Source organism: Chelonoidis abingdonii, chromosome 4 (assembly GCF_003597395.2).
Source record: "Chelonoidis abingdonii isolate Lonesome George chromosome 4, CheloAbing_2.0, whole genome shotgun sequence".
Lineage (NCBI taxonomy): Eukaryota > Metazoa > Chordata > Testudines > Testudinidae > Chelonoidis > Chelonoidis abingdonii.
In genome coordinates this window covers 22,731,442-22,753,925 of record NC_133772.1, presented here as the reverse complement: position 1 = coordinate 22,753,925, position 22,484 = coordinate 22,731,442, and the positions used below count along the sequence as shown (strand labels likewise).

Genomic DNA, 22,484 nt, shown 5'->3' with positions numbered 1-22,484 from the left:
TTTACTCCCAGATTAGATTTCCCATCTGAAATGGGTTCTTTACACATCCTGCCAAAGTGCATGTTTATAAAGCTCAGGTCCCTACAGTCAGCTTCCAACTCAGTTGAGAAGACATCCACATCCTCCACTTTGATCTGGTACACGCCGGCATCTTCCAGCTGCAGGTGGTTGATGGTGAAGTTGTACTTTTTCCCTTCCTGCCTCAGACAGTGCTTTACTTTGTCATCGTTGAATCCATAATTGATCAGTTGGCCATCCTAAAGGGAGAAAAGAGGCAATTTGCTGAGTTAGAGCAATGCACTTCTTTAAATAGAAAGACATTAAATGGGTTTAAAGCACCAACTCAAGACAACATATTTCATTTAGGAATTCAGGTAAAGTGTGAAAACTTGATTTCTAGCATATGGAAGCCCCAGAGGTCCAAATCCCTTCAAACACATTACGCCAAATTCATCCATGGTACAACTCCATTGATGTCAATGAGTTATATTGGGGATGGTTAAGAACATAAGAATGGCCATACTGGGTCAGAGCAATGGTTCATCTAGCCTCTGTTTCAAAGGCAATGAATAGAAGAGGGCAATTGTCAAGTGATCCATCCCGTTGTCCACTTCCAGCATCTCGCAGCCAGAGGTTTATGAACATCCAGAACATGGTGTTGCATCCCTGACCATCTTGGCTAATAGCCATTGATGGACCTATCTTCCAGGAACTTATCTAATTTTGTATTGAATCCAGTTATAGTTTTGGCCTTCACACATCCCTTGGCAATGAGTTCCACCGGTTGACTGTGCATTGTGTGAAGAAGTACTTCCTTTTGTTTATTTTAAACTGGCTGCCTATTAGTTTCATTGGGTGACCCCCTAGTTCTTCTGTTATGAGAAGGGGTAAATAACACTTCCGTAGTCACTGTCTCAACACCATTCCTGATTTTATAGACCTCTATCATATCCCCCCTTAGTTGTCTCTTTTCCAAACTGAATAGTCCCCGTCTTTTTAATCTCTTCTCATATGGAAGCTGTTCCATATCCTTAATCATTTTTCTGTTCTTCTCTGTACCTTTTCCATTTCTAATCAATCTTTTTTGAGCTGGGGTAAGCAGAACTTCACACAGTATTCAAGGTGTGGGTGTACCATGGATTTATATAGTGGCATCATGGTATATACTGTCTTATTATCTATTCCTTTCCTAACAGTTCCTAACTTTCTGTTAGATTTTTTTAATTGTCGCTGCACATTGAATGGATATTTTCAGAGAATTATCCGAAATGACTCCAAGATTATTTTCTTGATGGGTAATTGCTAATTTAGACCCCCACCATTTTGTATGTGTAGTTGGGATTGTTTTACAATACATATTACTTTAAGTTTGCATTTATCAACACTGAATTTCATCTGCCATTTTGTTGCCTGGTCACCCAGTTTAATGAGATCCCTTTGTAACTCTTTACCATCAGCTTTGGATTTAACGATTGAGTAATTTTGTATCATCTGCAAATTTTGCCATCTCACTGTTTATCTCTTTTCCAGATCATTTATGAATATGTTGAACAGCACTTGGTCCTAGTACATATCCCTAGGGAACACAGCTATTTACCTCTTTCCATTCTGAAAACTGACCATTTATTCCTACCCTCCCTTCCCTACCAACTTTTAACCAGTTACTGATCTATGAGAGGACCCTCCCTCTTATCCCAGGACTGCTTGGTTTGCTTAAGAGCATTTGGTGAGGCACCTTGTCAAAGTTTTTTTTGGAAAGTCCTAGTACACTATATCCACTGGATCACCTTTGTCCACGTTTGTTGGCCCTATAGCAGGGGTCAGCAATGTTTGGCCCACAGCTCACCAGCATAAGCACCCTGGTGGGCTGGGCCAGTTTGTTTACCTGCCGCGTCCGCAGGTTCGGATGATTGCGGCTCCCAATGGCCGCGGTTCATTGTCCCAGGCCAATGAGGGCGGTGGGAAGCGGCGGCCAGCACATCCTTCGGCCCGCACTGCTTCCCTCCACCCCCATTGGCCTGGGATGGCGAACCGCGGCCAGTGGGAGCCACGTTCAGCCGAATCTGTGGACGTGGCAAGCAAACAAACCGGCCCAGCTCGCCAGAGTGCTTACCCTGGTAAGCTGCATGCCAAAGGTTGCCGACCCCTGCCCTATAGCCTATTATTGCTGTTAATGGGCAGTTGCTGCTCATTGCCTATGAAAACTGACTTCACAATGAACCCTGTACAGAATTCTCTTAAATGAGGAAAAAATATTTATTTGCCGATTCACATGGCATTTTGAGGTTTAATTAATTAGTTTCTTATTGTAGCTTTGAAGATGTAAATGCTCAGGGTGCTTAGACTCTCTCCTAATATGGATGGAATAGCTTGTGATCAAACTGCCCTCCAATTTGTGATTTTACTAACGATCTCTGCTACCATTTGTGGCTGCTTGGACCACTTCCTCACTCATTTGTTTCATAGCTTCACATAATTTAAGGGGAGAAGGGACCATTAGATCATCTAGTCTGACTTCCTCTATAATACAGGCCGGAGAATTTCCCACAGTTATCGCTGTGTCGAGTCCAGTAACTTGTGTTTGGCTAAAGCATATCTTCCAGAAAGACATGCAGTCTTGATCTGAAGACCTCAAGAAATGGAGAATCCACCTCTTCCTCTGGCAGTTTGTTCCAGTTGTTAATCATGCTCGCTGTTAAAAATGTGCGCAGTATACAGAGGTAAACCTACCTTACTACTACTGCTCACCACTCCTTGTTCATACAGCCAAAGATCCTGTTATCTCTTTTTGATACACATTGCACTGAGAGTTCATTTGGCACAGCATAAATGTCTCTAAAACAGCTATAAAAACTGCATACATAGGAAAGGCATATTAGGAAAATATTTAATGTATTTTTAGCTGTTTCTGAATGCAATATAGCAGCAGAAAATGAGGAAGAGGACTCAGCACCATGTGATCATCCTGTTGTTCATAAATCACCTGCACCACCAGTGATCTAATGACCATGTCTGTGAACTTCTGTAACTAGGTCTAATTTTTGATTTCCTTGAGAGTCCTCTTTGAAAGACGACAGGGACACAATGCCCATCAGAATGAATGAGACTAGTTTGAATTTGCTGATTCGAGACTGCAGGCATCAATTTACTGATTGAGGGGTTCTTGAATTTCCATGGAGGACCCTGATGGACTTGAATCTTTATTGTAACCCCTTCATCTTCTGCGCTTCAGGTCTCATGCCACATCCACCAGCAGAGGACGACTGGATGGGACTCCCACTTCAATGATGCTCCTTAATCAGCCAAAGGGGTTGCTATTGAGACACACATTATAAAGCAATTCTTACACACTCAGGTGCTGCACAGTGAAACGGGCATGTTATGAGTCAGATTTAAGTGACCACTGAAATCTCAGCATGGCTTGATCTAGCCACTCCATCTCCCACCTTACCTTGTACAGGTAAATTCTGCTCTCAGGATTTTTCAGGTCCATCTCTAGATGGAATGTAGCATTCCCCTCCTTATTGACCTTGATGTGTTTGAGGTTTGTGACACTGTAGATATACTGTGAAGGACAGACACAAGCACATGGTATATGATAGGGCTGGCTTTGGTAGATCTTCCATTACATTGTCAAAATGATGTGGAATGGTGTAGCAAAAGGAACAGCACTAGCCCTCCACTTTTTGCTGCTTTAGGCAAGCTGGATAGAACCGTCACTCATACACAAAGTAACACCATTGGTCCAATTTTCAAATATGGTTGCCAGTATTGGTTGATCTAATTCTACATTTGAGTGTGTAAATCAGCACTTAGGTGCACAAGTATCCGTCACAGGCACCCAAATACAAAATTCAGCACCCAGGTTTTAAAAAATGGGCTCCCTGGTACCAATTCCACCAATACTTTGCAAAGTGAAGTCAACTGAAATTACAGGAGTTACACACAGGTCAGGCTGGAATTGAGCCTTCTTTGTTGTATTGCCACTAATATTTTGCTGCCCTTGGGTAAAATGTTCAAAAGCATCTAAGTGACTTAGTAGCTTAAATTCCATTTTCTAAGGTGATTTAGGCCCATAGGAGCTTAAGTCTCATTGAAATCCAATGGTTTTCAAGGTTTGTCTTACCTGTTGTTGCTTGTCCTCTCTGTCCTTCTTCATCTGCTGAAGCTTCCTCAGCATCCCACGGAAGTCAACAATCCCATGCTTTAAACAGATTTTCTCATAATCCTTTCTATCAGCATTCAGCAGCAACTGCCAGACCTGTTCCATGTCAACTTCCTTCTTCTGTGCAGGTAGTGGAGTTCTAAGGAACAGTCACAGGAGGAGAAGCTGGGAGTTTAGATAGGCAACAGGGAGCACCTCTTTCCTCTTATAGAATCATAGAATATCAGGGTTGGAAGGGACCTCAGGAGGTCATCTAGTCCAACCCCCTGCTCAAAGCAGGACCAATCCCCAACTAAATCATCCCAGCCAGAGCTTTGTCAAGCCTGACCTTAAAAACCTCTGAGGAAATAGATTCCACCACCTCCCTAGGTAACCCATTCCAGGGCTTCACCGCCCTCCTAGTGAAAAAGTTTTTCTTAATATCCAACCTAAACCTCCCCGCTCTGCAACTTGAGACCATTACTCCTTGTTCTGTCATCTGGTACCACTGAGAACAGTCTAGATCCATCCTCTTTTGAACTCCCTTTCAGGTAGTTGAAAGCAGGTATCGAATTCCCCATCATTCTTCTCTTCTGTAGACTAAACAATCCCAGTTCCCTCAGCCTTTCCTCATAAATCATGTGCTCCAGCCTCCTAATAATTTTTGTTGCCCTCTGCAACTTAATTTACCCCTCTTTCATTCTTCATCCCCACCCTTTCTGGAGGTTATATTCACCAGCAGATGAAGACTAGATAGGATGGGACTCTTTCTGAGACACATTGATGCTGCTCCCTAATTGGCCAGAGGTTTTACTGTTGAGATACATGCCACATGTCTCTGTACCCTTTTTCAGCCATTTCCCCAATAAATTCAGTGTGAGCTAAAAGGCAGGAGCAGAAGAGACACATATCCCTTAAGGCAAACTTTTTGATACAAGTCAGTAACAGCAGCACAACCTTGTAGATGCTTCCTACTGAAGAGGGCTGGCACCTCAGCCCCAGAGCCAGTCGCAGAGCACCTTCCATGTGGTGACTTCAAGCAAGCAGAAGCAGATAGTGCTGCCTGGATGGTCTGTGAAGGGTGGATAGTCACCCCTGCCACAAAGGCTAAACAAGCCTCTTTTATGACACTGGTCCTGCCCCAGGGCCACTCACCGCTTCCTTAACATTTTCCTGTAGTCCTGCAACTCTTTCTTCAGGTCTGTAAGAAAAAGAAATGGCAGGATGTGAAAATGGAATCACCCAACAGGACATAACACAGAACCAAAAAGAGCTTTAGAAAAACAAAGGCCACCATGATGCCTCCACTAATAGGTGTCCAAATTGAGACATCTTAGGCCATTTCTGAAAATTTAGCTAAAAACGCACTCATGCGGCTAAATGGCGAACTGTGTTTTAGATCCCTTTTAGTCCCTCTAGTGCATCCTTTAGGTGACAGGCCTGTCTTCCTCTCACCTTTCCCACTGGGACTGGATGTCTGGGTGGCAGCCCCCTTATTTCCCAACCACATTAACACAACAGATCCAACTGGGCTTGGCACCTGTAAACCATTTTTCTCCAGGGGCTTGTGAGTGACTCAGAAATGGCTTCTTCAGAAACAAAGCATTATTTATTTATTCACCCAAAGGTACATAACAAGCAGAGAAAAGGGACAAAACAACAAAAGGCCAATACACCTGGATCTTACCTAAACTTTATTCTTTTCTTGTAAGTTCTGGCTAAGTTCCACTCAGCTCAGACGCCCCTTTTCCTGAGAAAGACAGACAGCTCCTGAAGCATTCTCTGTCTCTCTCTGTCAAAGGTCCATCTCCAGCCTCTACTGCCTGCTCATCCTCCTTCCTTTCTAGGTCAGGGACTTTAATAGTTTAATATCCCCTTTGATCCCAGATGTGGGTCTGAGAAAAATAAACCTTGCTAGCTGAGTTGGAGCCAGACAGGTGGACATTCTCTTATTATTAGCTTCCCCACTGTTTCTCTCTGATGGTATCTTTTCTTTGCCATTGTTCTATTTCTTGTTTGTTTCCCCTAACAGTCTCCTTTGATTCTGCTTCTTGCAGCCAGGCTGGATAATATCAAGCAGGTTAACTGAAGTGTCTATGATATTCATAGAACATAATACAGATAGCTCTCCTGTTCTCCACACTTACCCTCCCGAGACTCAGTGGGGAATGGTTTTGTTGTTTTCTTGAAACTAACTGATGAGTTAGGAGAGGAGATAGAGCAAAGAAAGAAAAGGAAAAAAAATCATTAGGTAACACAGTCACCATAATAATAATACTAACAAGCCTTAATACTTATACAAGTGTCTTCCATCCCAGAATCTCTAATCCGTGAAAGTCACAAGGAAAAATCCCAGCCTGGATTTGTGTGTCCAGGTGTCATGGATTCCCAATAACTCCCAGTTATTAGTAAATATTTAGACTCATAGACTTTAAGGTCAGAAGGGACCATTATGATCTTCTAGTCTGACCTCCTGAACAATGCAGGCCACAGAATCTCACCCACCCACTCCTGTAACAAAACCCCTAACCTATGGTCTGAAGCGTATTTCCAGTCCTCACTTTGTGGTGCAAAGACTTCAAGGTGCAGAGAATTCCTCCAGTCAAGTGGACCCGTGCCCCCATGCTTGCAGAGGAAGTGCAAACAACGCCGAGGGGCTGCCTCTGTCAATCTGCCCTGCAGAGAAATTCCTTCCCAACCCAATATTGGCCGGATCAGCTAAACCAGAGCATCTGAGCAAGACTCCCAAGCCCAGGGACACCTAGGAAAGAATTCTCTGTTTGTAACTCAATATCCCAACCCCATCTAACATCATTCACAGGCCATTGGCGCATATTTACCGCTAATAGTCAAAGGATCAATTAATTTTGTTAAAAATCTAGGTTATCCCATTCATATCAAACCCGTCCTTTAACTTATCAAGCTTTACCTTTTAAAGGCCAGATAACGTCTTTTGCCCCCCACTAACTCCCTTGGAAGGCTATTCCAGAACTTCACTCCTTCTAATGGTTAGAACTCGTCGATCTAGTTTTCAAGTCTAAACGTTCTTGATGGCCATTTTGATATCCATTTGTTCTTGTGTACACATATGGTATGAAACATTAAATATTCCTCTTCTCTCCCTGTCATTTATCCTCTCGATAATATTTATAGAGAGCCAATCATAACCAAAAGAAGGCTAAGGAAGCAGATAAGCTAAACAAGCCATAGGCTCTTCGAGGTCTTGCTGTCATAAGAGAGGATTTTCCATTCTCGATCATCCTAGCAGCCCTTCTCATTTACGTTCCAGTTTGATTTTCCATCTTCTTACACATGTGAGTCCAGAAACTGCAACAGTATTCCCAGATGAGTCTCAGCCAGTGCCCTGTGTATATAGGTACTAACGCTCCTTATTCTCTTACTTGGAAATACCTCGGCCTGAATTGCATCTTTGATAGACTGCATTAGCTTTTTTCACAGCCAGTATCACATTGGCGGCTTCATAGTCATCTGTGAACACAATAGTCTGGAGGTCACTTCTCCTCCTCTAGTTCTTCCAACTGATACGTCACCAGCTGTGCGTTATAACAACAAATTCTTGTTATTAATCCTAAAATGCATGACCTTGCACTTTTCACTAACAATTTAACATTTCATCCTCGATTACTATTACTCCAGTTTACAATTGTCATCCCGATTCTGTCCAGGTATGATATCTCGCGTCCTTGCTCTGTGTTGGCATACCTCGCCAGCTTTGCACCATCCTCAAACATTTATTAGCACATTCCATTTTTGTGTTCTAAGAGTCACACTAATAAAAAGATTAAAATAAGATTGCGTCCCAAATTGCCGGGATTCCCTGAGAAAACTCCACTAGTAACCTTCCCTCTAGCTTGACAGTTCACCTTTTCAGTAAGAACCCTTGTGTCTCCTTTAACCAGTTCCTTATCCACCTTGCAAATCTTTTATATTGATCCCCATCTTTTCCTCAAATTTAGCTAATATTTCCCCATGTGGGAGACCGTATCAACATTGCCCTTACTGAAATTGGAGGTACATTAGATCTATGCATTTCCTTTGTCTAGAAATTTCTGTTTATCTTTCTAAAGAAGGAGATCAGGTTGGTTTGGCACGATCTACCTTTTGTAAAACCATGTTGTATTTTGTCCCAATTACCATTGACCTCAGTGTCCTTAACTACTTTCTCCTTCAAAAATTTTTCCAAGACCTTGCATACTACAGATGTCAAACTGACAGGCCTGTAGTTACCCGGATCACCTTTTTTCCTTTCTTAAAAATAGGAACTTGTAGCGAGGATGCCTGGTTCCCAGCTGCCCCAGAGGGGGATGAGCCCCTCCGCACGCCAAAGTGGGCAGAGCCAGTGGAGCTTGCACCTGACCCCCAGAAGTCAAGGTGCAGAACAGGAAGTACAAAAGCCCAACCCCAGAGCTCACTAGGGCCCCGGCTGCCAGAGAAGCCAGACGCCTGTGGCCTAGCTCCCTGTGGTGAGACTCCTACAGTCTGCAATCGACCCGAGGACTGGCCAGATCAGCCAAGGCCTGATGCTGACCAGATCCCACAGAAGCTGTTAAGCCTGCTGGTGGCAAGCTACGTGGAGGAGCTACCAAGCCTACCGCTTGCCGAGTACCCCGAGGAGCCCATTGTGCTTGATTCCATGGAGGACACCATCACAATGCAAGTATCTCTAGTGGGGGAGGTAGGAAGTAGCCCGGGGGCAGCTGACCCTAGTTTGACTGCATCACACCCAGAGCCAATGTCAGTGTGTTGCGGTCAGGATCCCCACTGACACTGCAGCAGGTCTTCGGCCACTGCCAGGACCCTGGGCTGGGATGCAGTGGAATGGGTGGGCCTGCATCCCCCCTGCCACCCAATGTGCAGATGGCAATCTCCCCCTCTCCCTGGTCCTTCAAAGCTAGGACCTGGGCGTCCTGAACCTATTTGTTTGCTCAGCCTCTGCTTGAGGGCCTGAGCTCCTGACTGTTAACTGCCTTGCCAGGCTAATTCCCCGATTCACCAGACTTAAGTGGTTCCCAGCCACCCCGGAGGGGGACGAGCCCTGGACGAACCCTTCTACAGAACTATGTTAGCAATTCTTTAGTCATATGGTACAACCCATGAGTTTACAGATTCATTAAAAATTCTTGCTAACGGGCTTGCAATTTCATGTGCCAGTTTCTTTAATTTGTATTATAGCATTACCTAGAAGCTCCAGCCAAGATCAGAACCCCCTTGAGCTAGCTGTACATACACATGGGAAGAGGCTGTCCCTGCCCCAAAGATCTTATAATTTAAATTGATAAAGGAAATATTACCACCTCCATTTTACAGATGGGGAGCCTACGCACAAGAAGAATAAAGTCTTGCCCAGGGTCACACAAGAAGACTGCAGTAGAACCAGACACTGAACTTGGAGCTTTTGAGTCACAGGCCAATACAAAAACCACACGACCAACCTTTGTCTGTCTGTTATAACAGGTGACTTCTATTCATCACCAAAGTAGGAGGAGCGACTGAAGAAGTCCAATCTCCTGCATGCACAATACTCCCTCTCCTAGAGAAAGGAAACCTGGACAATGCTTTCAGCAACCACCAGCATAGACTGTTCTCTGTGAAAGTCAAATCAGAATGTTTTCACACAGGACCCAGCCAGTCCTACCTTGAATGACCTTGAGGCCAGCAGTGCATGCAGCTTCCCCATACTCATTCACAGCAGAGCAATGGTACAAATCAGTATCTTCTGCAGTGAGTTTGTTTATCTTAAAGAGAAGAAGATAGTATGAGCTGGCAGCAGTGGTGAATGAGGAATCTCTCTTCTTCCCAGATACTCAACTCCTTATGAAGTAGCTGCAAAGTATCATCCTTGGTCCTCTTTCTGTTCCCAGGAGATTCCTAAAAGCTTTGTTTTCTTTAGTGCTGTGTGTTATTGCAGATTCAATGCCACCCATACTCACTTCCATCCATGATCCATCTAGACAACTGTGCTCCTCTGGGACAATTCAGTTTACAAAGCCCAGGGCGAAGTTCCTGCAACTTGACTCTACATAACTCGTCCAATGCACCCCAGTTTTGACCTCCAACACCCTCTCTTAGTCCAGTCCTGAGTTCCTTGTACAGAGATCTGCTGATCCCTTCAATCCTGAGCTGCACTACTTTCTGCTATTCTTGTCCTGGGTTCCCCACACAGCTCTGTTGATATCCACAGCCCCCCTGCTATCCCAGTCTGAGTTTCTCTCTTCCTCTCTCTTTCTGCTATGCTGGGCCCAATATGCCATAACTGACCCTTACCTGCAGGATGAACTCATTTGTAATGCCATTGAAGGACATTTGGTATTTGTCAGGATTGTTCATTTCTTCTTTGCTTCGCTTCCATATCACCTTGGGTGGGGGTTCACCCTTAACCACAGCCCTAAACACGGCATTTTTACCTTTCAAAAGAGGCAAAACATTAGTCACTTTGGAGAGGAGGCAGGAGCTTGGATAAAACAGGACCAAGCAACAGTTGAGCTGCCTGCTTTTCAAAAAGCTGACTTGAAAAGTATCTTTCAGACTCATCCACTGACAGATATAAAAATTCAGGGAAGAAATCATTTCTAGGCAGAAAATGCATTTTTCGTAGGACTGATTTTAATCCTAAAAATTCAGATCCAGATCTGGAGTCAACCACACCAACATCTGTGGGAATGAGGAGTGGATTTGGAGTTCCACTTCAGGCCCAACTTGATTTTTTCCCACATGTTAATGTTAAAAAAACGGTAATGTTCTGTTTAAAAAGTTTGTTTGAGTTTTTTGGGGGGGAAGGTACATAATCTATTAAGGATGTTGCATATGAATTTTAAGGATCTCAAAACCTTGTAACACACACACACACACACACACACACACACACACACACACACACACACACACACACACACACACACACAGCTACTGATGAGAGCTCTGCTATTTAGCCATGTCTGGCCACCAGTCTGGCAGATGCACAACCATCTGCAAATAGCACCAGTGATTCCAATCATCAGTGATTATAAAGGGAAAGGACAATTTTAAAGAAGAGAGAGATCCCTAATCCAGCATAAAAACTCTATTCAATATTTGGAATGTATGTTCTCTTAACAGAAATTTTCATTAACCCTTTATGAGCAATCAGGCCGTATCCTCAGCGCACAAGAGTTATGCCATATTCCCTGCATCATCTCAGCATCTTGTCCATTTGGCTTCTGCTGACTCCACCCAGCTCCCTCTTTTTCTTTTCACCTTGAAAGATACATTGGTTACTTTTGCAATCTTCCCAACACACATGCAGTAAATTATCCCAAGCACAGACAGTTAATTTGTGACCACTGAATGTTAGTTTCTGAGGGTGCCTTTAGCGTAGTAGATGTGAGGACAATAGAGGTGGTCAGAAAATGTCTTTGTTTCCAGGGAAAAGTTAGATTTTGTATTGAAATAACAATTTTTTCCAGCTTTCATCCCCAAACAGCCAGAAATTAGAAATTGTTTTCCAACAAAAAATGGAAAATTTTCATAGAAAGCAGCCCCTTCCCCATGGAAGTTTTCATTTTGTCCAAACTCCAATTTTCAGTTGGAAAAAAGTTTCAGCTGAAAAATTTTGACTAGCCCTAAGCAGGGACCATCTTTTTGTTCTGTGCCCATACAGTGCCTAGCACAACAAGGTCCTATGGTCCATGACTGGGGCCTCTGGCATTATGCAAATACAACTAAACATAATAATAAAGGACGGTATTTATTGCGAGGTGGCCCTGGTAAAAGTCTGGGGCACCACTCAAGGGCATTGCATCGCTCTGTAAAATGCACAACAGTCTATGGACAAGTGACATGATTGTATGGAAAGAGAGGATAAAACTGAAAGCTGCAGAAGCAGCAGAGAATCCTGTGGCACCTTGTAGACTAATAAACGTTTTGGAGCAGGTGCTGGAAATCTATCCATCTTGCAGAGTTAGGGACTTTACACAGGCTTTGCCATGTTCTGCAGAGTCCATACATACAATCTGAAACACTGCTTTAGGGAAATCAATGGGAGTCTTTCCACAGATGTCAGTGGGCTTTGGATCAGGCCTTTGGTGATGATGAACTGGCCTTCCTGTAAATACCACACACTGCAACCCAGGGACGGATTTACACCTGATGCGCTCCCAGGCAAAGCATGTTCAACGCTCCCCCTGCCTAAGCTGACATTCATGTTTTCCGTAAAAAATTAAAACACAAAGAAATATAAACACAGCCTCCCTGTGAAGGCATGAGACCCTCCACCATGCAAGTAGGGTTGATAACTTTCTAATAGCACAAAACCAAACACTCTGCCCCGCCCCTGCCCTGAGGCCTCGCCCCTTCTCCCAGGCCTCAGCCCCCTCTTGCTCCATCCCCCCTCCCTCCGTTGCTCACTCTCTCCCATCCTCACTCAAACTGGGCTGGGGCAGGGGGTTGGAGTGCAGGATGGGGGTGAGGGCTTGAGTTGGGGGTGCCGGCTCTGATGTAGGGCCAGAAATGGGGAGTTCAGGGTGGAGTGACCAGATAGCAAGTGTGAAAAATCGGGCCAGGAGGTGGGGGGTAATAAGAGCTTATATAAGAAAAAACCCCAAATATTGCCCTATAAAATCTTCAGCAGCTGCCCCACCCAGCAGTGGCTCACAGAGTCCCCAGGTGGGCTGACTCGGATGCTCACCCTACTCCAGCCCCACATGCAGGGTGGCCAGGAGCCCAGCTGCAGCAGGAGAGCTGTATGTATTAACTTTTTAACTTTTAACTTTTAGGAACCCCCAGAACACCAACGATCCTAGGCACATGTCTACTGTGCCTCGCTAGAAATCCGGCCCTCCTGCAACCTTAATCACACCACTCCTTGATGTAGTGGGGCCAGCAGAGCACAAATGGAGGTGTCAAGCCCTCTTGCCACCCCTCACTTTAATGGGGGCTCAATCTCAATACTGAGCTTTTTAAATGCTTCAGCAAAAAATGAAAATAAACCAGCTGAAGTTTCTATTGTAAAACATTTTACTCTGATCCCATGGAAGTAGATCAACCTGCTGTAGAGTCCAAATGGCTCCGTTTATACCATATGAGCCAGATTCTGATCTCATTTTCATGGTGTGAAGCAATAACAACTCCACTGCCATCAGGGGAGTTACTCCAGACTTATACCAACGTGACTGAGGCTTTAGCCACACAAGAAAATTGTATTGAATTAACTGTTTCAAAACTGACAATTAAATCAATAGTTTTCTGACGCAGGCAAGGCCTGAGATCAAGAATCTGGCTCTGTGAGATTAACTGTTTCTTAAGAGCATCTCACCTTCCTGTAATGTTAGGGTGATGGGTTTTCGCTCAAAGTCAGGTTTGCTACATCCTTTTGGAATAACTTCAACAAACTGCTTGATGGTCACCCCTGGGATGGCAGATTTCTTATGAGGTTTCACTGGAGAAAAAAAAAATTAACATGAATTCAAGTTACACTGTGAACTCTTCAGGGCAGGGAGCGTCTCTTAATATGTGTATATATGATGCCCCGTACAACGGGCATAGCTCGTAGTTGGGATCTCTGAGCATGAGCACTACCGTAATACAAATTCATAATAAGAAATAGAGGTCTGAACAGCAACAGTCAGATGTGGATCTAGACATTCCTCAGGTTCTGGGTGTTCAGATCAGAGATTTTAATTTGACCCGTCGTAAATTAGTGGCCAGGCGGCTGGTTTAGATACAAGGTTTTTGCCCAGGCACATGTCTCCTCATAGACAAAGCAATTATATCTACTGATCCTTTGGAGCTATTCACAGGGCCGCCCAGATGGGGGGGGCAAGTGGGGCAATTTGCCCCGGGCCCCACAGGGGCCCCAACGAGAGTTTTTGGGGCCCCTGGAGCTTGGTCCTTCATTCACTCCCCGGGGCCATGGAAAACTCTTGTGGGGCCCGGGCCCCCGGAGCTTCTTCCGCTCCGGGGTCTTTGGCGGCAGCAGGAAGCCCCCACCATGGGTCTTTGGGGTACTTCGGCAGTGGGTCCCAGAGCGGAAGGATCCCCCGCCACCAAATTACCATCAAAGCGGGGGGGCCCTACCACCGAAGACCCCAGGCCCCCTGAATCCTCTGGGCGGCCCTGGTTATTCAAGCCTTTAGCCACTGTCAGTCGTGGGGTGATTATTCAGAATTCCACATGCTGATCAGCTGGAGTTTTGAATCTAGGAAAGGATTGTGGCAGAGATGTACAAACCCTACGAGAGCAGTGAGTCCATCCCATTGCAATGGCAAGATACAGGTCCCTGACAGAGGACACATCACATATTAAACGCAAACGGCAAGAAGGCCAGACCGCCTCATTTCTGATGAAGATCACAGGTTGAGTTCACAGTTTCTTGGCTTGTTGTTCTTTCTCACCTGCCCTACGGCTTTCCGTCGTCATTCTGAAGGTCAGCGCTACAGCTTAGTGGATTCTCCTGCAAAATAGAAGATAGTTTCATTGCTTGGGGATGTTCGTAACTCATGGGGTGTATGGAAAGACCTAATATCCAGAAGCTATTTAAAATCTTTTCCCTATTTTGCCTGCCTCAGTTTGCCCCATCCTCAGTTGCTAGACCCCAGCACTGCAGAGAAGAAAGCCTAGTTAATTAGCATACCTCCACCGCTTATTCCTCAAAGAATCACCTCCAGGCATCAAATTCCACCTCCATCACCCTTGCTTTTTTCATTATTGCTTATAAACTATCAGTACGTTATGACTGAAGTAACCAAGCAGTTAGCAGGACTAAACCTGATTATTTATTCAAGCCAATTTACACATAACAACATTCCACCATTGCATCTTCTGCCTCCATACTCCCTTGATTCCTTCCGCCAGATGCTGCCTGAGTGTTCTCAGGTTGAAAGAACTGGGCACACTTAGTCTAAAGGAGAGAAGGTTGGCAGGGAAACTTATAATAATCTTCAAATATATAAAAAACAGATATAAAGAGGACAGTGTTCAATTGCTTTCCATATCCACCGAGTGGAGGGCAAGAAATAATTGGCTTGGTTTGCAGCAAGGGAGATTCAAGTTAGGTATTAGGGAAAACTTTCTAACTCTAGGATACTTGAGCACTGGAACAGATTATCAAGGGAAGTTGTGAAATCCTCATTATTGGAAGTTTTTAAGAACAAGTTAGACAAACACCTGTCACCAGGGATGATCTGGCTTTACTTGGTCCTACCTCAGTGCAAGGGAATGGACTATGACCTCTGAAAGTCCCTTCCAGCTCTACGTTTCTATGATCCCCAAGTGCCTTTCATAACTTCATTGGGAAGAATAGCTTAATTTGGCTAGTAAAAATAATGGGGATGCTTGCATTTTATTGTGAAACAACAAAATTTGAGATCCAGGTTGGGCTTGGACCTTCACAAAAGCATTCTTCACCGCTCTGTGTTATGCTGAAGCTGTAAGAATAAACTGACAGCAAGAGGTAAAGGGAATTCAGGAAGAGTCACTATCCTTTATGGGGCACCCTCACCTCTACAACCAAAAATACATTCTTCACTCTGGGCTTTTAACTTCCAGCAAACTGAGTTAGGGTCTGATCTGGCTCTCACTGGAGTCAATGCCAAAAAGCCCATTGATTTCAGTGGGACAAGGCATGAGGCCTAAAGCACCAGTTATGGCTTAAATTGTAATGCAAGACTGAGATTTACTTTGAAGAATGGAGGCCAGTCCATTTTCTCTCCCAATCTTTTACTCTCCACTCCACTTTTGTGCCTGGTTAGCAACCCTTTCTCCAGCCAAAGAGCTCGCATTGAGTAGGCCAATTCTGCTCCAACTGCTGGCTGGAAGGCATCACTCAGGAGCAACAGAACCTCTGCAAGGCTCCCAGTCCAAGTGGAGCTGGGCAGTACAGGACTCAAGCCACCTCCTCATGGCAGCACAATGCACAGAGAACCAAAGAGTCAAGCCAGCCCAGCCAGGGGTCCATCATTCATTCAACTCTGGATTGTAGCAATGTTAATTTTTTTTTTCCTTTTGTGCTGCTTCCTTTAAAATAAAGTCCCCAGGCAGAGAAGTTCGCTCAGGGAGTTGGTAAGGTAGGGAGCCATTTACCTCTAGGTGGCTGGGTCCCCTTTGGTGACCTATGTCAGAAGAGCTTGGTCAATCTCAGTTGAGTTTCAAGTGGGTGGGGAAGGGAGCACATGATAACAATCCACCACTCCGGCTGACACTCACACTGTAGAGACCAAAGACTGAAAAGGCCATGAACAGCAACCTTTTCTCCAGCCCCCAGATGGGTTTTCTCCAAGGCAGGGGTGAGGCACCCTGGCAGAGAAGTTTGCCCTGCCAAGGCCTCAGCAGTACCTCTTCTGGGGTAAATGGAGGCATTCCTCCTCCAGGGCCAGAGATCAGCACTTTCCCAAAATTATTTTGAAAAGACGAATTAAAGTGGAAAACGTGACCTTGAAATCCTAGCATCATTCTTCCCTCGTGCCCTGTATTTGGCCATGAGCATTAGCTGTGTCCTGCTGACAGTATTTCTGTTTCCCTGGCTTACAATATAGGAAAACAATGAGGACAAAGAAGAAAATGAGAACATTATTTTCCTAGTTGGTGAGGCAAAAGGCTGCCAGTTTTTAGTCTCTATGGACTGGACTCTGCATGTAAAATGGTATAAATCGGGGGTAACTCCACCCAGGACAGGGGAGTTACACTAGGGTATGTGAGAAGAGGATCAGGCCCTGTATATGCTGCTGGAAAATGTATCCTGTTTATCCCTTGGGAATTAAGGCTGTGTTCCAGCAGCCACTTCCATGGCCCCTTTCTATAGCTTTTTATTGCCCAGTCATCGTCTCTTGGCTTTCAATATCAGTGGACATTGGCAGCCTAGCTACTTTTCTAGGTTCATCTACTGCCTTTACCCTTAGCATGAACAACAACATCTGATGCCACACAAGCCCCTTCCACAGACCATGATTGTACACGTAAGCTGTGGAAGTTAGCAAGCTTTCCTTAACTCCAGCCTATACTTCCTCTCTAACGGGCTTTTACCCATTGTTGAAATTCAGCTGCCTTACCCAGTAGGGGTAATCACTTTTATTTAGCACAGGCAGAGCCAGTGGAGCCAAGAGGTTCCTAGAACCCAGACTTAACAGGTTTTTAATTTGCCAGTGGATGCTTCCCCCATAAATGGTATGATTTCAGTTGAAAAGGGTCCTCCTGCTGCTATTTATTCCAAACTCCCATTACAAGTTATGGTAGGGAGTCTTCTTGAACTACCAGGGGGCTCTCTCATTTAGTCAGACAGTTGGTCATAAGAGGTGTCAATTTCCAGTCTTGGTTTTACCAGAGTTCTTTTGGGGGAAGGAATGGAGATAACACCTTCTGCAGATGGGCTGATAATCTAAAACCATCTGTGATGCAGCAAAACCCTCCAAGAGACTGACCTTCTTCCATTTCACAGCTTGTTTTCCACCCCCACCCCCTAAAGTCTTGTTAACCCTTGTGGCTGAGGTGCTGGCATGCCACTGAAATGCCACAAAATGTCAGGGTGGTGCCTGGTGCATTCAGCAGCGGTCAGGAGTTTAAATGAGGGGAGGATGCATTCTCCATAGGAGCAAATGCCCCCACCACAGCGAGAAGTGAGTGAAAGGACAAGGGGAAACAACTGCCCCAAGAGAGCATCTCATCCCCTGCATCATCTCAGGATTAAATTGAATGGAACATTTTAACGGGAGGCAAGATTCTTATGGGTCCTCTATTTAGCCTGTAACTCCTTTGTCTTTCAAGAGCTTATCTTGAATTCACCAGCTCTGGCTGATGAGGGCCGGCCCGCACTCCTTCCAGAACATTGGGACAGCAGACCTGGGCTGCCCAGAGACGGTTGCAAGAAGTGATGCATAGAAACTTAGGAACTGACACTTCTGCAAGGCTCAAAGCTCTGTCCATTGAACACGAGGCAACCTGCTCTCATGCCCCCAGCTGTGGCTGAGTGGGACCACACATTCAGGCTGTGGTTCTCCAGTGACAAATAGGGCCATATTCATCTCTGGATTACTGTGCGAGAAGACAATGTTGCACCAGGGAGGACTGAAAAAACATTCAGAGTGGGATCTGCAAAGCCACCTAAGACATTTGGACAAACAATTAATGGGAACTGGGTGTCCAAATCCCCTAGATCACTTTCAATATCCCACCCTCAAAATCTACCCAGACACTATAGTGATTAGATCCCCATAAATACAGATGGAAAATGAAAGAAAGAAATGTATGTTTAAGGGCTATATGGAGTGGATGTTTGCTAGATGCTCCTATTTACACGGAACCCTCCATCATGGCCTTACTGGGTCAGACCAATGGTCCATGTAGCCCAGTATCCTGTCTTCTGACAGTGGGCAATGCCAGGTGCATCAGAGGGAATGAACAGAACAGGGCAATTATCAAGTGATCCCTCCCCTGTCATCCTGTCCCAGCATCTGGCTATCAGAGACTTAGGGACATCCAGAGCGTGGGATTGCATCCCTGCTTATCTTGGCTTATAGCTATAGATGGACCTTTCCTCCATGAAATTCTCTCATTCTTTTTTAACACAGTTATAGTTTTGGCCTTCACAACATTCCCTGGCAACAAGTTCTACAGGCTAAGTGTGGGTTCCACTACGGTGAGTAGGGGGTCACCAAATGAAATTAATAGGCAGCAGGTTTAAAACAAACAAAAGGAAGTATTTCTTCATACTAAGCACAGTCAATCTGTGGAACTCCTTGCCAGAGGATATTGTGAAGGCCAAGACTATAAGAGGGTTTGTCAACTCCATCCATGATTTTGATGGGGCACTGGTTGCTTATCAATCTGGCACTCCTGCCCCACCGCTGTGATTGCTAACGTCCAGCCCCTGACCACTCCTGGCTGCCGCTTACCCTTTCCTTCCTTAACTTGTTCTCATCAGCGACATAATGGGCAGGGATGGTGTCCCTAGCCTCTGTTTGCCTGAAGCTGAGAATGGGTGACGGAATGGATCACTTGATGACTCCCTGTTCTGTTCATTCCCTCTGGAGCAACTGGCATTGGCCACTGACAGAAGACGGGATACTAGGCTAGATGGACCTTTGGTCTAACCCAGTATGGCCAGTATTGTGTGAAGTACTTCCTTTTGTTTGTTTTAAACCGGATGCCTATTAATTTAATTGAGTGACCCCTGCTTCCTGTGTTATGTGAAGGGGTAAATAACACTTCTCTATTCACTTTCTCCACACCAGTCATAATTTTGTAGACCTCTATCTAACTAACCCCTCTCTCTTCCAAACTGAATAATCCCAGTGTTTTTACTCTCTCCTCATAGGGAAGCTGTTCCATATCATAAATCATTTTTGTTGTCCTTCTCTATATCTTTTTCGTTTCTAATATATCTTCGAGACAGAGAAATATATTAGAACTATATCACTCTAGGCTAAAGAGCACTGTGGGTCCTGAGACTAGGATAGGTTTCCTCTGTGTCCCCAGCTCAAATCCAGCAATGGTTGGGTAATGACAAAGTCATTTTCCCTTGTGGTCATTAACTAGTGTCTCAATCTTAGTCCTGTTCTGGCTGGATAAGTGTCCTTTGCGTAAATTAGTGACCTTGTTGGTAGTCTCCTTGCAGAGGCTAAGGACTGAATTGGCCATACAGACTGAAATTTACTTTCACCTACAAGAGATGCTTTTGAGAACACCGTATAGTGTGCGGGGTTTGAGGGACGCTTACCCCGTAGGCTCTTCATACTATACTGTACTCAGATTGTGGACAGAGGACTTCAGGCCAACATTTTCAAATCTGGGTGCCTAAAATTAGGCCCGGGGCGGCTCTATGTTTTTTGCCACCCCAAGCATGGCAGTCAGGCAGCCTTCTGTGGCGTTTCTGTGGGAGGTCCACCGGTCACGCGGACTCAGCGGTGGTTCTGCGGGTGATCTGCTGGTCCCGTGCCTTCGGTGTCCCCGCTGCTGAATTACTGCCGAAACTGTGGGACCGGCAGACCTCCCACAGAAACACTGCTGAAGACTGCCTGACTGCCGCCCTCACAGCAACCGGCAGGCTGTCCCCCGTGGCTTGCCGCCCCAGGCAAGCGCTCGCTGTGCTGGTGCCTGGAGCCGTCCCTGATTAGGCCCCTTCATCCATAATATTTAGACACCTAAATAAGAGACTGATTTGCAGAAGTGCTAACTACCTGCAGCTCCTGTTGATTTCAGTGGAGGATGCTCAGCCCCTCTGGATATTAGGTCTGGAATTCAGGTGTCTGAATATGAATTTAGAAAGTTTGACTCTCAGTCTGGCACTTTCACCAGCAATGGGCCAGATTCTGACCTCATCATTAGTGCCATGATTAGTCTGACTGCCATCAACTGATGAAGGTGCTGCTCAGCATGAGGTTAGAATCAGGCCTAGTGACTGCAAGGAATAGCAGTACCCAGTTCTCATGCTGGAAATTAGCCCCTGCCCTTTCCACGATGTATAGAATCTCTGTTATTCCCTCATTCAACACTAATTTGTTTTCTTCCATGACTCACTGGGGATGTTGTCTACTCCATCCATGATTTAGATGGGGCACTGGCTGCTTATCAATCTGGCAATCCTGCCCCACCCCTGTGATTGCTAACGCACAGCCCCTAACCACTCCTGGCTGCGGCTGGCCAGCACTGGATCACGCTTACCCTTTCCTTCTTTAACTTGGTCTCATCAGCAACATAATTAATGAAACCTGACTCACTGTCAGAATCACCCTCCCCTTTCTCCCAGGCATGGTAAAGAAAATGACATTTTAACCCGCCTTGCACCTTAATGGACTTGGAAAATGCATCCAGCACCACTGGTCCTGTATGGCCCTATATGGTCCTTGCTCTTTGTCAGAGGTCTTCTCACTCTAGCTAAAATTAGCATCATAATGTGGCATAAAATCCAGGTGCAATAAGGAATTCCTGATGTCAAGGACTGGGCTTTTCCCCATATTTTTCAATGCATTAACAGAAACCTTTACAACTACCACCACATCTCCCTGACCCACCCCCACAAGTTTAGCATATTAAAAACAACTCCAGCTAAGGATCTTTCCCAACAACAAAATATGCAATAAAGTCCTTGCCTGAAAGGCTGCATTGTAACCTTCCTACCCCACCATGTTAAGAGTCCATGGCTGAAACAAATGCTGCAGAAAATCACCTGGAATCCAGTTAATCCACAGTGAAGTCTCATTTGTTTTCTCTTTCCCTGCATTTTGGATTGAATGTTATTTTCTACATCTTTCTAGGGCTGCCTTGTCTGAACTTGGCCTGGCCCAAACCAGTATTTAGCCAGTATTTGCTATGAGCAGAAAAGTGCCAGAAGAATCCAGTCACTGGGATTTCAAGTCCCACTCCTGCAATTTGTATTTCCCCAGCAAAGTCCATCTTTAATCAGCATCCTAACAAGAGGAATAAAGCAGCCCTCATCCAAAGCCAGAATATTACCCCAGCACCCACCTCAGAAATAATTGAACAGGTTAGAAACAAATAAATCACCAGACAGTGAATCGCTCCCAACCACATGCCCATTGCACCCGACTTGCACCCTAGAAACCCCTGTGAACTTGTTGGCTTTACAAAGGGTATTTAGGAGTCCATGAGTTTTCTCCCGTAGTGTGAAGAGGAGGTTAGCAGAAGCTACCACCAGTTATCTTTCGTTCAATGTCAAGACAACTAGGAGTAACCCAGATCAATTGTTCCTACCACATGCAAGCAATCACGGTTCATTCTTCATTCTGCACTGGGTGCTTAGAACTCACCTGTGTATTGTGTCTTCCTCCTACAGTTCTGTCTTCTCCTTGATTCCCTTCCTCCCCAGGATGCTGTGAAAGCTGCTGCTGGCAAGAGTTGCCTTTCCAATCTAAGCTTAGATACCAAAGAGCAGCTTAGATCACTAAGAGCCTCTGCTGCTGCTCTCTCTGTGCTCTCACTTTCTCCCTCTCGCTGACCTAATCTCTCCCTTGCCCTCTCCTCTTGGGAGGTGACAGCCTGTGATAAATCTTAACAATTTTTTATGGGAACCCAATGCACCAGTCTCCTGTTCATTACTATTTCAGTACATACCACTGACGATGCTGGACAAGTTTGAGATTAACTTAATTCTTTGACGTTTCTTAAATCAGTTTAGAGGGCTGGTTTTCTGCAGATCTTCTTTCTTCTTCAAATCATCACCTTGAAAGTTTTTGTTCCACTAAACCTTTGAATAATCTAAGCAAAGTGCAGCATAATTGTCTGCTTTGAAAAAAGTAAGATTAATTTGGGTCAGGCTTTCAGAGGTGCTGAGTACCTCACGATCCCAGGTGAAATCAGTGGCTGAGCTCTTCCGAAAATCAGGCCCATGGCACTT

General features: G+C 45.1%; 1 protein-coding gene across 1 annotated transcript in view; it reads right to left on the bottom strand.

Annotated features, from left to right (window-relative positions):
- IGFN1 (immunoglobulin like and fibronectin type III domain containing 1) overlaps positions 1-14,557 on the bottom strand; it is a 72,614-nt gene extending 58,057 nt beyond the window's left edge. The window contains exons 1-8 of the mRNA XM_075064650.1: positions 14,533-14,557; positions 13,455-13,577; positions 10,430-10,569; positions 9,801-9,900; positions 5,300-5,345; positions 4,127-4,304; positions 3,452-3,565; positions 86-257 (exon numbers count right to left, since the gene is read on the bottom strand). Coding sequence (XP_074920751.1) covers positions 86-257; positions 3,452-3,565; positions 4,127-4,304; positions 5,300-5,345; positions 9,801-9,900; positions 10,430-10,569; positions 13,455-13,577; positions 14,533-14,557 — 898 coding nt within the window. The remainder of the gene's footprint in view (positions 1-85; positions 258-3,451; positions 3,566-4,126; positions 4,305-5,299; positions 5,346-9,800; positions 9,901-10,429; positions 10,570-13,454; positions 13,578-14,532) is intronic.
- Between the last annotated feature and the right edge of the window lie 7,927 nt (positions 14,558-22,484).